General features: G+C 38.2%; 1 protein-coding gene across 6 annotated transcripts in view; it reads right to left on the bottom strand.

The window, feature by feature from the left end:
• The window catches only part of LOC121873041 (ATP-dependent RNA helicase DDX3X-like), a 24,877-nt gene extending 10,817 nt beyond the window's left edge, over positions 1 to 14,060 (bottom strand). For 2 of the 6 annotated variants that reach the window (XM_042376354.1, XM_042376362.1), the window contains exons 1-10: positions 13,906 to 14,060; positions 10,943 to 11,081; positions 9,401 to 9,511; positions 4,261 to 4,444; positions 3,830 to 4,067; positions 3,321 to 3,482; positions 3,002 to 3,127; positions 2,073 to 2,188; positions 1,450 to 1,599; positions 343 to 499 (exon numbers count right to left, since the gene is read on the bottom strand). In XM_042376354.1, the coding sequence (XP_042232288.1) occupies positions 343 to 499; positions 1,450 to 1,599; positions 2,073 to 2,188; positions 3,002 to 3,127; positions 3,321 to 3,482; positions 3,830 to 4,067; positions 4,261 to 4,444; positions 9,401 to 9,511; positions 10,943 to 11,081; positions 13,906 to 13,950 (1,428 nt within the window). In that variant the 5' untranslated portion in view covers positions 13,951 to 14,060. The remainder of the gene's footprint in view (positions 1 to 342; positions 500 to 1,449; positions 1,600 to 2,072; positions 2,189 to 3,001; positions 3,128 to 3,320; positions 3,483 to 3,829; positions 4,068 to 4,260; positions 4,445 to 9,400; positions 9,512 to 10,942; positions 11,082 to 13,905) is intronic. The other 4 variants (XM_042376383.1, XM_042376389.1, XM_042376369.1 and 1 more) reach the window with 3 other exon arrangements.
• Between the last annotated feature and the right edge of the window lie 608 nt (positions 14,061 to 14,668).

The following is a 14,668-nucleotide window of genomic DNA, read 5'->3' as shown; positions in this document are numbered from 1 at the left end:
CATAAGTAAGTGTTTGGTAGTCCAGTGATCATTATAACAGATATGATTTTAGATACAAGTTAGATTTAGTTATAAATTATCGGAAAATTTGTCCAAACCTGTGTAGCCAGAGGGCATCACACAACTCTACTTATCCTTTATATAGTTACAATTATAATAGGAATTTGCATTCATCATGGCAGACAAGAGATTAATGTTATTTCTATAACCTGATAATTGTTAAAACCAATAAAGCTGACACTTTAAGCCCTTCTTACAACCACTCTCTTCTGTGTCAGTCTCCAATATTCACAGGAAAATGATACTAAATTATTTCTCGGTTATCACGGCGATGAGACACACCTGGGCAAGACGCTGTATTTCTTTAGGGAAGGTAGCGGAGAACATGAGTGTCTGGCGCTGGCCAGTGGGAGGCATGTTGTCCTCCTCTACAATTCGACGGATCTGAGGCTCAAAACCCATGTCCAGCATGCGGTCAGCCTCGTCAAGTACCAGGTATCTGAAATGTGAGTCAGTGTAGTTGTGGGTGTAACTTACTTCACCATCTAACACACCAAATTAACTATGAATATTTAACCCTTAAATGACGGCCATCATTGGTGGAAGTTATATGTAAGGACGGCGGCCACCATCAATTGACATTTCACGTTCCTTATGTTCTATTTTTGTGCACGTGGGATCATGCATAGAATCCTTAGCCACCGTTTAAAGGCTAAACATTCATTCGAAACAATGTTACACCACTACGAATACCTTATCAGATGGTGCTAGTCACTGAATAATAAACCCCTCATTATCCTGCAGCAGCCAGAGTCCACTTACTAGACATACAGCCAATATACAGTATGTTACAAGTGATGATTAACTAATGTATATAACTTATACCAGTAGAGACCACTATTATATTTGTTGACGTGTATGTACGAGTGATGACGTGACGGACTTAAAAAAGCTACAGACTATGAAAATAGCTTTATTACCAGATTCTCCAAGTAATATTTTGTAATTCTTAATATATGCAATGACAATCCATCAATAGTCATTCCTAAACTAAGGCATCACATGTACAGTATATTCATAAATAATTAAGAATTTTTTTTTCATATATAATTTTAAGAAAAAACTTAATATGTTACATATTTGTCCCAGTCAATATACTTTATAAAACAATTAATTTGTAATCCTCCCTGCAAGCCCCACCCTGCTAAAGGTCAGGATGGCCTGAGTCAAGAGAAATATTGATTCTCCCTCCTTCACTGTCATTCTCTCTCACTGCCTCACAAAGTGTTCATCCATGTTGTTCTTCCACCAAAATACATTACCTGTGTGGTGTACTCAGGGTATTTAATACAAAAAACTTGTAACTTGAAATTTATCAAAGGTAAACATGAAGGAAGATACTACTGAATTTCTTTTTTTCTCTTTTACTAGTTTCTAACTAATACTTACTTGCAGGAGTCCAGCCCAATCTTGCCACGGTCAATCATATCAGCAAGACGGCCGGGTGTAGCAACGAGTAGGTGGCAGCCACGAGACAAGTCCCTCATCTGAGAGACCACATCTGCACCACCATACACAACACATGGTCGTACTCGAGCCCTAAGAATAAACGTATACATCAGCCAAACATAAAATAAATTTATCCACAAATATAAATGTTTAAAAGAATATGCTTAAGCATTCATACTTTCCTCAAATTTTTTTAAGCAAAAGCTGAAATTCTTTCTGAAATTGGCAAGGATGTAAAGGAAGTAGCTAATGCTGACAATACACCAATCAAGCAAATGCAATAACATACACAACCTTGACTATTAAAGGAATGTTTAAGTCAGCACAGCAGCCAATACAAATATTGACATGAAAAATTGAAAACTCAGCCCCAGGGTGTCTGAGGCCAGTAAAAATTAAAAACTGGGGGAACAAATAATAATTATACTCCCCACTCAAACCTTTCTTACATTAAATACTCAAAAGTTCTCCATTTATAATCCATTAACAATTTCTAGCAAGACAACAAAACTTAGAGATGGTGTTGACAGATCTCGGCAACCAACGGTGGGAGGCAGACTTACCTGTATGAAAATTTGCGGGACTCGTCGTATATTTGGGTCGCCAACTCTCGGGTAGGGGCTAAGACGAGAGCTAGAGGGAACTGCTTACTACGGCCACGAGGGTTATTGTTCTTAACCTGGGGAACACAAAATCAAAGTTACCCGATTTGTTGGTTAGAGAAAATAATGCCATATAAATGTAAGCGAGACATAAGCATTAAAAGATCAATCTTCATACATTCTTTCTCCTGCAAGTCTTCTACCAGCATACAGCTTGTTGGCTACAGTAACACAGGGTGTCTAAAATTATCTGACCCATTTCTAAATTTAATAAACTCATTGCTATTCCTCGTCTTTCTAATGGGATAAAAATTTTCTTAAATCTTTGCTTTCATGAAATTAAGTCTTTCTTTCCTTCATATTAACTGTACAGTATTCTTCTTCAGTTCATGTTCAATTATGTCCGTGTGTCGTGATCAACTCCTTGATTTAGAGTGCGCCAGCCAGCTTTATACATTGTGTACTAATCCTCACTGTCCCACGGAGGAATCTTTGCTCAGCAGGCACTGACAGCATCACCATTGTTGTGTATTATCACCCTCTCACTTCCCTTTTGCATCTTAGTGTTTCCTCATGCACTTATCTCCACATACTGTTACATTTATTTTTCTATTAAGTTATTTCTTCACCTCACTCCATCTATCCAGCTACAGCTACACCCACAAGCAACAAAGATGGGTTGTTTTTGGATATGTGTAATGCTCTACTTTGATGTATTGGTCATAATAGAAACCCTCCCAGCTTGACCATTTCCATCTCCCTGCCATGATGCACAGTAGTTGCCCCTCTCCTACACACCTGATCTAGACTAAACCATCCTGGTGTTCATCCTAAATTAGGTCTGCATACATATGTTAAAAACTACAATAGCCAGGTACTGTATATCTTACCTGAACTGGACCCTGTTCATAGATTTGGTTAAGGATTGGGACCAAGAAAGCAGCAGTTTTTCCTGAACCAGTCTGGGCACAGGCCATCAGATCTCTTTTGGCAAGGATGAAAGGCAGGGCATATTTCTGTGAAGGTCAACACATTTTATTATAGCAACAATAATCATAAAATGTTTTCATATTAAAGCACTCTTAATCCCCATTGCTTTCATTTTTATTTCCCAATCTTAAGAAAATAAAATCCTTTATTAATTATTTCTTTCATGTTATTTACTTCAATACATTGTCATCGCTACCAACATCAAAGCAGTAAACGTACCTGGACTGGTGTGGGTCTGTCATATCGGGCTAAACTTATGTTCATCTTTATAATTTCTGTTAGTTTGATGTCTGCAAAACTGCTGATAGAGCCAGGGACATCATCTCCAGTAGCTTCTACAGGAATGTCATCATATTTGTCGAAGTTGATACCGCTATTGGACTGAAATAGAAAATTCATTTTAACTCTAGAATTTAACATTTTACTTTAACTACACACACATTTAATCAGTAAACTTTACCCAGCAATCATAGACTAACTAATGTCTGATATGGTGGTACAGTATCAAGGATGTGGCTCTTCTAAATATCAACTGCTTCCTAATACAGTATATATTTATCATATATCAAAATAAAATACTTGTATTCATAACTAGGTGTTTTATAAGCCATTTATCCTTCCACCTTATCGGTGAGTATTGTACAGTACAGTGTCCTGCTGTGAACCTCTGGGTGTCCATAATTCAGAAGATATAACAATCCTTGCAAGATACTGTAAACAATACTTACTACTGGACCGGCAGTGCTGGTGAAGAGCTCAGCTTCCAGGACCTCATTCCTGGGCAGTGGCTGAGCCCAGTCGTCGCGGTCATTGCCACGATCCTGCCACCGGCTATTGGAGCTTCCTCCGCCGCCACCGCCGCCTGAGGAGCGATCGCGCTCATCTTCGATCCATCGTGTATTACGGGGAGGGCCATTCACCCCCCCACCATCACGGTAGCGATCTTCGTATCCACCACCACCGCCACTGAAAGACAAATACAATACATATGTGAAAATAAATACAACTTTATATTCTTAAACTTTATGTGTAATCTTGTCTTACAGTAAAATATTATATGCAATATGACCCAAAAGGTTGAACTAAAATATCAGGTAATAATTAAACACCATAATGTAAGGACATAAAACAGCTATTCCATGTACAGTAGTGAACTCACCCGCGATTATCCCGGCTTCCTCTCCAGCGGTCATCGTGTTCCCTGAAACGCTGTCCATCATTCCCTCTGTATCCAGTGCCTCCGGTGGTGCCTCCTCCAGTGGTGCCGCCGCCGCCGCTGCCACCACCCCGGTTGTCTCTCCTCTGATAGTTATTTGACCCTAAATCTCCGTTCTTCCGTCCACCTGTTGTTTAACATATCAAATCCCTTAAGTTCTTTGCTGCCCAAGAGGGACACTGTCAATTATAAAAGCCGTACCACATGAATAAAAAGCCAGACAAGACAAAAGCAGCAGCATGTGGGGAGGGGGGAGTGGGGAAGCTACTTATTGGGATCAAATTGGAAGTAACCGTTAATGCACAGGTAAACAACACACCACACTTGGATAATAAGTGTGGAAACTGACAACACAACTTGACCCAACATTCTCAAGAACAGTACAGTAAAACACTATATACTATACAAGGCGTCTCAAAAAATATGTGCTCTCGCTGCCTTACAGATTTCTTGTAGCGATCGTGTCAATGTTTCCTAATTCGTTGATGTGTCAAAAACTCCCACAGGTGAGGAAAAAGTTGCTGTTGTAATAGAAACACCCTGTATATGGCTGCCATCTCTACAACTATCATCCACAGTAGATGACAGCCATCCCTACAGCTAACTTCCACAGTCGATGGCAGCCGTCCCTACAGCTAACTTCCACAGTCGATGAGAGCCGTCCCTACAGCTAACTTCCACAGTCGATGAGAGCCGTCCCTACAGCTAACTTCCACAGTCGATGAGAGCCGTCCCTACAGCTAACTTCCACAGTCGATGAGAGCCGTCCCTAGAGCTAACTTCCACAAATGATGGCTGCCGTTCCTAAGACTAACTTTCACAGATGATGGCTAGTGTTTAAACATTACAAGACTACAAGTACTTTCAGTGAGGCAGACAAAATAAACCATTGACAATAACCTCACATTAATCTGGTGGCACTGATAAAGGAGCACTGTTCAGCTGTACCTCCCACTAAAGATACAATATTGACATGTGAATATTCTGCTTATCTACAGCCACTTCTTATCCACAAACTCAATTTGTATACTGATGCAAAATATTTCTATATGGTGGCCAGACAGTTGCTGATCCACTACAGTACCTCTTAACATTTAGTAGCTTGTGCCTCACTCTCTCTATCACCCCTTTGGCAAGATGCTAGTCTTGTTCCTCTTCAAAAAATGTACCGGATAACATGTTTACTCTACTGGAGAGTATACACAGCCTAGTGTGCAAAGTGGGAACACATTCCTCCACCTCTACTGGGAAGTGTACCCGACACCGGGCACTTGCAAGGTGAGAGTGTCGCCACTGCTTTAGTAGCTACTGCACCTATAAAAGACAGTGCAAGTTCCTTTCATCTATAGAGGTAAATATTCCCCCAATGCTAATTTTCAGTGAGGCTACATTTAACTTGATTAAACTTTAAAAAATATGGTCATGTAATTCATATAAGATCCCTTGGCCAGTCTTTAAAAACAGTAATGCCGACGTTAATCCTGTGATAACGATGCTTCATATGACTCACTCTAATCACCCAAAGGTGTGTTAAAGACTGTCAGCTGAACACACCCAGACACATGGTGTGAGCTCCAGCATTAAGTCTTCACTAAAACTGGCCACGAGGTCAAAATCACAAAATAAAAGATGTATCTACACTTCTGCCTTACTTTAAGCTATAAACATGTGACGTAGGTGTTAGTGACAAAACAAAAATGGGACAGAGGCAGAGAGAGTATTTACAAAGAATCGAACAGGCATGACATACCACAGTGCACACAAAGTTAAATTATTGACCTTATACTTAATCACCACATATTCCATTCTTACCCTGTACAGCACACCTCAACACATTCTCTCACTGTTCCTTTATCACCTCACATTCCTCTCTCATTCTCACTAGCGTTTCAGTTATAACAGCCTCTCCCATCATTTACCGCCACTTACGCTCTAAATACCACAACACATTATCTATTACGTTCCCCTCCACAACACGTCCCAGTAATGTTCATTTGGTTTGCCTATCGCTTTATCCCCTAGTGTCACCCCACCTCATCACCTTCTACTATAGCCAACAGTGAACTAATCTTTTCATCACCATCAAACACAGAAATATACCATCTATATCATGATATCCATTATAAAAATACTATGTTCTGGTGGCCAATACTGTATACTATTACTTCACACTGACATGCAGCAGGGAGAACTGCCGCCGGGTAATCATGGCTAACCCGAACGAGCGTTGAAAATTGGCCATAAAATGTTGATGATGACAAAATGTTAACCTGCTCACCTAACCATAATCTACCAATGTGAACCAGTCAGGAAAAGTAGAGATAACACTTCTGCACATATCACTGCCATCTTGAAAGACAAACTACTCCACAGAAGAAAGGTTTATCCTTATTGGAGAAAATCTAATGCTTAGGATTTAGTCCAACAAGTAGCTATTCACTGCAAAAGATGGTGCTACCTAAGGATTTTAATATCACACATGGCTAGAGGTAAGTGTGACTTGCCTAGCTTACCACAAACCCATTTCCCTGTTTATCTGCCTAATCTAACCAAACCTACGTTATCACACACTAGGATATTGCCCTAATTACCACAACAGGTAACATATTTCAGTGATGTGGTCCACACTTACACTTGACTATTAAAACAACCCCTCAGGTAGCATAAGGGTGTTCTATTGTTAGGTAAAATAAGCTGGGTGCCTAATCTTCAGGTGGTCTATGAGAGCAAACCTAAGAATATGTTTATAATGATGCCCTACTGACACAACTGCGCCAGAGAAATGAGTGGCAATAAAAACTAAAAAATTTCTAGCCATTTACACTGATACTCTAAAAACCACCTTTAATGGAGGGTAAAGTCTGAAGGGCCCCGAGGAGTGAGATCCCTGTGACACGTTTACTATATACATCACAAGGACAAGAAATCATACAGTACTTCTATATAAGCAACTTTTCATAAACCTAGTTGTGGAGGGTTGAATCAGTTTGAGCAGGTTGGAAGACTACACTTTAGGTAGAAACACAACTATGGGATAACTGCTCTTCCTCCAAGTGATTTCTCTCTCTAAACTAACAATAATGTACAAACCATCTCAATAATCACAATTCTAAATTCAAAGACATTTATGGCCATTTTCCACACCTGTGTTGGTTAATGAATCAGTAATGGAAGTTACGGTCCTGCACAGGTAAACATTGTCACCTAATACTGTCAAGACATCAGTGCCTTATATAGGTATCACCTGATGTATGAATGGGTTATGCTCCTGCAAATTCATTCTTTAAGTACAAATATGTATACTGAATGGTTGAACGTGCATCCAATATTACTGGGGCTATGTTTCTTGAGGGAACAATGATTGGGCAGCTGTGTGTGTATCATGCAAATCTCACCATTTTATATCCTGTAAAATCAATAGTAAATAATAAATACACTGAAAACGGTGAACATTGTACAGGTACAGTAGTGTGTACTGTACATGCTCCTCTGCACATCCTGGGCGGCCATCTTGACTGTGTGACAGCCAAAGATTCGTGTTCTTTAAAGAAAAGAGGGAGTTAAAATGTGATGCTATTCATCAAAGTGAATGGCGTTTTCATAAAAAAGGTGGCAAAATGTGACTTGTTAAGTTTTTGTTTTACGCTTAACGGGCACACGCACATCGGTGGGACACCCGTCATAAGAGTTTTAACTTTTATGACCGAGGGAAAACCATAACGGAGGCATTAAAATCAATCCAACACAATATTCGGTGTTGATTACTCAAATGGCAGCCACACCAAATTATTAAGTATCTCAAGCATGACCACTGGGCTGGTATTTAACACTCACGCAAGTCAATATTGCTACCAAGTATTAATGAGATCTGGCAACACAATATTTCCTTCGGTATAAACAGGTGAGAGTAAGGGTCCTGGTCTAGGGTTCACCGTTACTACACACAAAATGGGCCATAAATCCCAAAGTGAGGAAGGAAAATGCTAACAAGGAATCTTCTTCCATATAGTGTCAGTTGTTCCATCCACGCGACAAGATTCGTCAAAATCTGCGAATATTAATTTTTTCAAGTTATCTCGTTCACCGGGTGTCTGGGTGGACAGATAGTGCCGGCATCACCGTGTCTTCCGCCACGATAGGGAAGTATACGAAGAATGAAAATGCAAGAACTGGTAATTCTTACAAGATAAAGGCCTCACATTTAACTACAACAGAAGGTCTGTCCATTCCCCAGACAATCAACCACCTTAAGAAGCTTTGTTGATTCCATCAGGCCAAGGCAACGCAGCTACGGTAATATTTACTGTGGTCAGCTTATAGTGACGAGTCAAGTAAATTACAACCTCCTTGCTCTTACTATCAACTCGTGTAAGTATTAGCCACACATCACACTAGCAGCAATATAGGACACACTCCTGACACAAGTATTCATATCCCACAGTCACTCAAAACTGTGATAATCCAATTATTGGTAATAAAACCAAAAGCATTAGTTCACCTGTGTAAGTCTCACACGTGGCATCACTCGAGTAATTCTGGATTATTTCTTGGAAATTTAAAATACAGTACAAATCACAATATATTTTCCTTTGCAAATCCACAACTTACTGAACTGTTTAAATGAAGCCTTGGTGCTTACAGTCAAGGCACTGAAAAGGCAAAAGATCAAAAGTTCTGACAAACAGTAGCTTGTATTACAATTGTTAACGGTAAACCAATAAAAAGTTTTCAGAAAACCAGCTTTCATAAGCCATTTGGAGTTCAAGCCAAAACCGGATTATATTTACCCGTTTTGTTAAATTTTTGTTCATTACATATATAAGCCATTTGGAGTTTAAGCCAAAACCGGATTATATTTACCCGTTTTGTTAAATTTTTTATATAATGAAGTGTGGTACCACAGCTTGAGACTACACGACAGTTTGCACACTGTTAACTACTCAACTCACACAGGCTTGCCGAGTAAACATGAGCGAGTGAGTGAATGATGTCAAGCCTAAATGCACAACCTGCACACACACTACACCACAATATACAGCAGTCAAGTCAACCCCCAAACCTTCACCATTAAGGTATAACTTACTGCTGTACTGATCTCTATCTCTCTCCTGGTCCCAGGTACGGCCAGTGTTCTGGAAACTGCGGGAACCATACCAACTTCCGAAACCGTCCCTAGAATTCCTATCTGAAGTATCTGCCAAAAGGATGCAATATATGGCAATCTGCAATCCTTATGAGGCAAAACTAAACTGTGTTCTCTGAGAGGTCTGCAATAGGCATTAATCAAAATTGTCTAGAAAATACACATAATCATTATAAAAAGCCCTATCTTATAAAATAAAAAGGAAATTTATTGCAAACATAACTGAATACAGTATTAAAAAGGCTAAAATGAGAAAAATAAATTATTCAAGAAATGGGAAAAGACATTAGAAATAAATATATAATAATAAAAAAATCAGAACACACATGCATGACAGAATCTGACCAAAGGCAGTGGGTGTTCATGGTGTCAACCCCTGAATAACAAATTACAGTACTTTTATTATTGTAAATATGAAGATTATCTTCATCCATCAAAACTACAGGGCTGGGAACCTATCAACACCAGCTACTGAACTGACATTACACCTCAAAAAATGATAAAAGTGTTCATATAAACTCTTTAGCCACAATGAGACCTGACCTTTTGCATCCCCCCCCCCCAGAAAATATATACATGTCCAGTATAATTTACAGATGCTCAAAGGTTTATTGAAAAAGTTCTGTGTGTGTAGTCTCATTAATCCACAGCAAGATGAGGCTCTCTCCCCTAATACCTGAGTAGCAGCTTAATGACATGGTAAAGAAGAACAACATTCTACATTATCAAGTACAGTTGTGTACCATCAGCCAAGTGCGAGTCATTAGAGACAAACCATGTGGGGGAAAAAAGGATAAGTGATAACCAGTCAAGTACGTCATCCCGTGTGCTGACTTAAATAATCTTTGTATGTATACCGGTGCTGTAGGCCAGTTCATACCCCTATGGTAAATCAGCATTGTTGACTCGAGGCAGTTCAATTTATGACGTAAGTTCCCCTATAATCTATAGGAACTTATGACTTAGGGCCTTGATTATAAGTTCCAAATGTGTTATGTTATTTCTGGTTAAGTTAGGTCACTTTATACCTGGGGTATAAAGTGGCCAGGGGGTATAATTTGGCCAGTAGCTACAAAATAAAATGACTTTGACCTTAGAAGGATGTTCATGTAAGTATACTGTACATACAGGTATACACAAAATTTTCTTTATGACTCGGCTGTCACCCACATGTTCCCTCTTGGGAAAAAGTGTATGGAATAAGGTAGTAATTTGTAAAGTCTTCATCAGACATTTTATACCAACACCATATTTTTACTCAAATTTTTCTGCAGCCCAGAATTTGACAGATAAATCAATGTTCAACATACCTCAGCAATAACCAAACTTTTTGTACCCCACACCTGAAAAATTAAATTTCTACCAAGTACAGTACAGTAGTGTACAAATAAAGGAAATTATCAACACAGACAATATACCATGAACACCCAATCAGGTGAAGAGAGATCAAGGAATTAACAGAAAGAATGTTGTTGGACTTACAATCGTTCTCACCTGGTGGTGGTGCGTCTTCCAATCGGTTCCGAAGATGAGGGGGAACGTAGCGGCCTCCTCCCCGGCCCCCACGGCCACCTCCACGTTGACCAATGTGGTCTCGTCCCTCCAAGCCTAGACCAGCAAACTGTAGGGGAAAACAAAAACATAACCAATGAGTCCTACAACTCATTATGTTAATTACAATAAACCCTCTATAGGTCTACTGCAGATACAGACAAATAGATACAATAGCCTAGCATAGGTCTACTAATAGATTAAATTAAATACAGATAGACAACAAAAACTAACATTAACACCAGGAAATGCTAACCTATCCTAAGTTCACCCAACCTAACTTCCCCAATAATGCATTACAATATTTAATCGTCCTGTGAAAATAAGTGAGAGTTCCTCCTATTCTTCATGACATACAATACAAGACTCAGGCATTATTTCTCAGTACTTTTTGGGATAATTTTCATTGTATCAGCAGACTGTATATATTTGGCTTTATACACAATGTAAACTCAGTGTTCGAACAAACAATAAAAAAAACTACCATATAAACTATATATATATAACAAAAAAAACACACCAACTAATTAATAACTATGTATAACTCTTGTTGTTTGGTTTAGTTAACAATAATTAAGTGAGGTTTTCACCTTACAGTTAAAGGAAAGTACCGATATATATACTGTACACGGTTCCCACACTAATTGTCTTCTATCTTTCCCACCGTCAAGATTTGTAAACAAATACTGTACCAAAAATAAACACCCAAGAAAATCCCCCCAAAGTATCAGGAAACGGAAAGACAGACGTTAACCTTGAATATAAAACCTTTACCTACCTCATTTACCTACTCAAAATATCATCACATGTCATAGGTAAAGGTTATAAACAGGTATTGCTACATTACATCTAAAAGGGTTACATTAGATCTGTTAATCAAGTCACATTTGCATTCAGGTGTTGTGAAAGAGTGATTTATTACCACTGCCTCTGTGGATAAATTTGTAAATAATAAAATTATCATACAGCTCACATTGGTTTTGCATGGGTGGATAGTGTAGGTATACCATTTTATCATACATAAGCAGTGCATGTATACATATCATACATGGCCAGGTAGACAACCTATCACACATAAATAGTACAGGTATACAATCTAACATACCGTACATGGACAGTACAGGTATACAATCTAACATACATGGACAGTGCAGGTATACAATAAGCACATAAGAATGTAGGGAACTGCTGCGGGCCTATTGGCCCACACTGGACAGTTCCGTTTACACCCAACTCCTATTACTCGTATATCCGTCCAACCTATGTTTGAAGCTATCCAGCATATTCGAGTTAATGATGACATTTGGTAACTTATTCCACTCGTCCACTACTCTATTTCCAAACCAGTGTTTACCTATTTTGCGCCTAAATCTAAATTTGTCTAATTTAAAACCATTGTTACGAGTTTGCTCCTGGTTGGATAGTTTGAGTACCTTTGTAATGTCCCCTTAGTTCAGCCCTGACTTCCATTTATACAGGTATACAATCTAACATACATGGACAGTAGAGGTATACAATCTAACATGGATAGTACAGGTATACAATTTATTCATACATGGACAGGACAGGTATAGAATCTTATCACACATGGACAGTACAGGTACAGAACCTAACATTCATGGACAGTACAGGTATAAAATATTATCCCACCCTCAATTTTATCCTACTCTTTACCATTGTCTGTACCTGCATTGTGTAGGCATATACATTGTTTGAATACCTGCATGGTCATGTATACTGTATACAGATACCTGCATTCACTACACACATGCTGAATCAATGTAAACATAGAGGACAATTTTACCAACTGGTTTTCTTTTCCTATCACCAAAGTGCCACAGTGTTTGTAATGCCAGGAAAATTCATATCCCCTCTTTAGGATTACATAAATAATTACAAATACTATAGCTAAAAGTCAAACAATACATCCTTAGTGATGTCTCAGTAGCATGAAGTTCCTTATATTACATTACCATCATTCTTTCTTCTCCCACCACACGTCTGTATCCTAGGGCTTAAACCATCAGTAAATGTCAAATAATATCAATAAATACAAAGATATAATTAAGTATTAATCATATATAATATCTGGGTCAGTAAGGCTGTAGCTATGCCGACTAAAAACTTATATTTCCATCATTTAAACTCACAAAAATAACTTTCTAAACCTCGACTGAATCATACTGTTGGCATACCAGCACAAGCATGTGTTCCCCACTCATATCTAAATAAAGACGAAATAATATACATATATAAATATGTATGTTTTAAGGATGTGAACCTTCCCACCACATCATGACACCAGAACCCCTGATAAGAATCACTTCCATCAATCTTAATACTAATAAATTGCCTAACATTTACGATAAGGTTGACAGCGCTCCCAGCGGCGTCTGCCATTACCACTACCTTCCACTTATCTTTGTGTTTCTTTCATTATTTTATCGCCATACAGAGCATTTTACACACTCAAATTACACCTGAGGGTCTTCTTTGAGGTGTAATATCTAAATAATTAACGAGATATTGTTTTTTGTGGTGAAATTTACGTTTAGCGGCTAGTGGCTTTTATATGGAGGGGACGAGTTCCATCCATAACGTGGTGCCGCTCACTGGCATCTCTACTTATTTTCACCATTCTTCCTTCTATTTCACCATAAATTGATAAATTCCGACCCAAAACACTTAGCTGGATGATAAGGTCAGGATATAGACAGCATAAAGAGTGAGAGAAAATATTATTACCAGCACCAGAGCTTTACACCACCACGGGGAGACGAATTGATTGGATTGTCAGCTGCTGGACTGGACGGGAAAAGGCCTGACAAGACCACCATTGGTATAAACTCACACCACTCACAATACCACCGTCAATCACTACTATATATGCTCACCTGCCGCTCTAGACCTACTCCATTGTGGGTGGGTGCATTACTCATAGTACAAATAAAAAGTAACTTGTAGTTTAAAAGTTTTAGGGGAGGACACTCGGCACAGTTCACCGTCTGATGACTCCGGAGGACAAAGCCAATTTTCTGTGGTAGTGACGTCACGGATACACCAACGGCATCTGTCGCCATACTCCTGAACTTTTCCCCCTAATATTACCCATTTTTGTCTTATTTAACCCACTTTAAAACTATCTATAGCATTAAATATGCATCTAATATATTAATAAACATACAAAGTATCTTCATATCACTGTAATATCCTCAAAATAATAAGATATAGAATAGATATGTTACCCCCAGTGTTACTATTTTTACTTATTTAACGCATTTTTACATTCTTTATCGCGATTGTTATTTATATAATTTATTGGAAACCATAGATCTATTTTAAATGAACCAAATATACTTAAAACCTAAGATATATGTTAACTATAGCTTATACGTAGATTTCTGTTTTTATCTTATTTAACCTATTTTTACACTCTCTATAACAATAATTTTGTCTAATATATTAATAATGATATAAACTAATATTATATATTATATAAACTAATATTATATAACCTATATGTGCGTAAAATATAAGTGATATATTATCCATAACAAATAAGTATATTACCTATTTTCTTTTATATAAGGCATTTTATCTATGTTTACATAATTAATTATATGTTTAATATATTACAAATAATATACAATACTACAG

This window comes from Homarus americanus, unplaced genomic scaffold (genome assembly GCF_018991925.1).
Source record: "Homarus americanus isolate GMGI-L3 unplaced genomic scaffold, GMGI_Hamer_2.0 scaffold55640, whole genome shotgun sequence".
In the NCBI taxonomy this organism is placed as follows: domain Eukaryota; kingdom Metazoa; phylum Arthropoda; class Malacostraca; order Decapoda; family Nephropidae; genus Homarus; species Homarus americanus.
The sequence above is the reverse complement of the archived record's forward strand: the minus strand, read 5'-3'. Positions and strand labels throughout refer to the sequence as shown.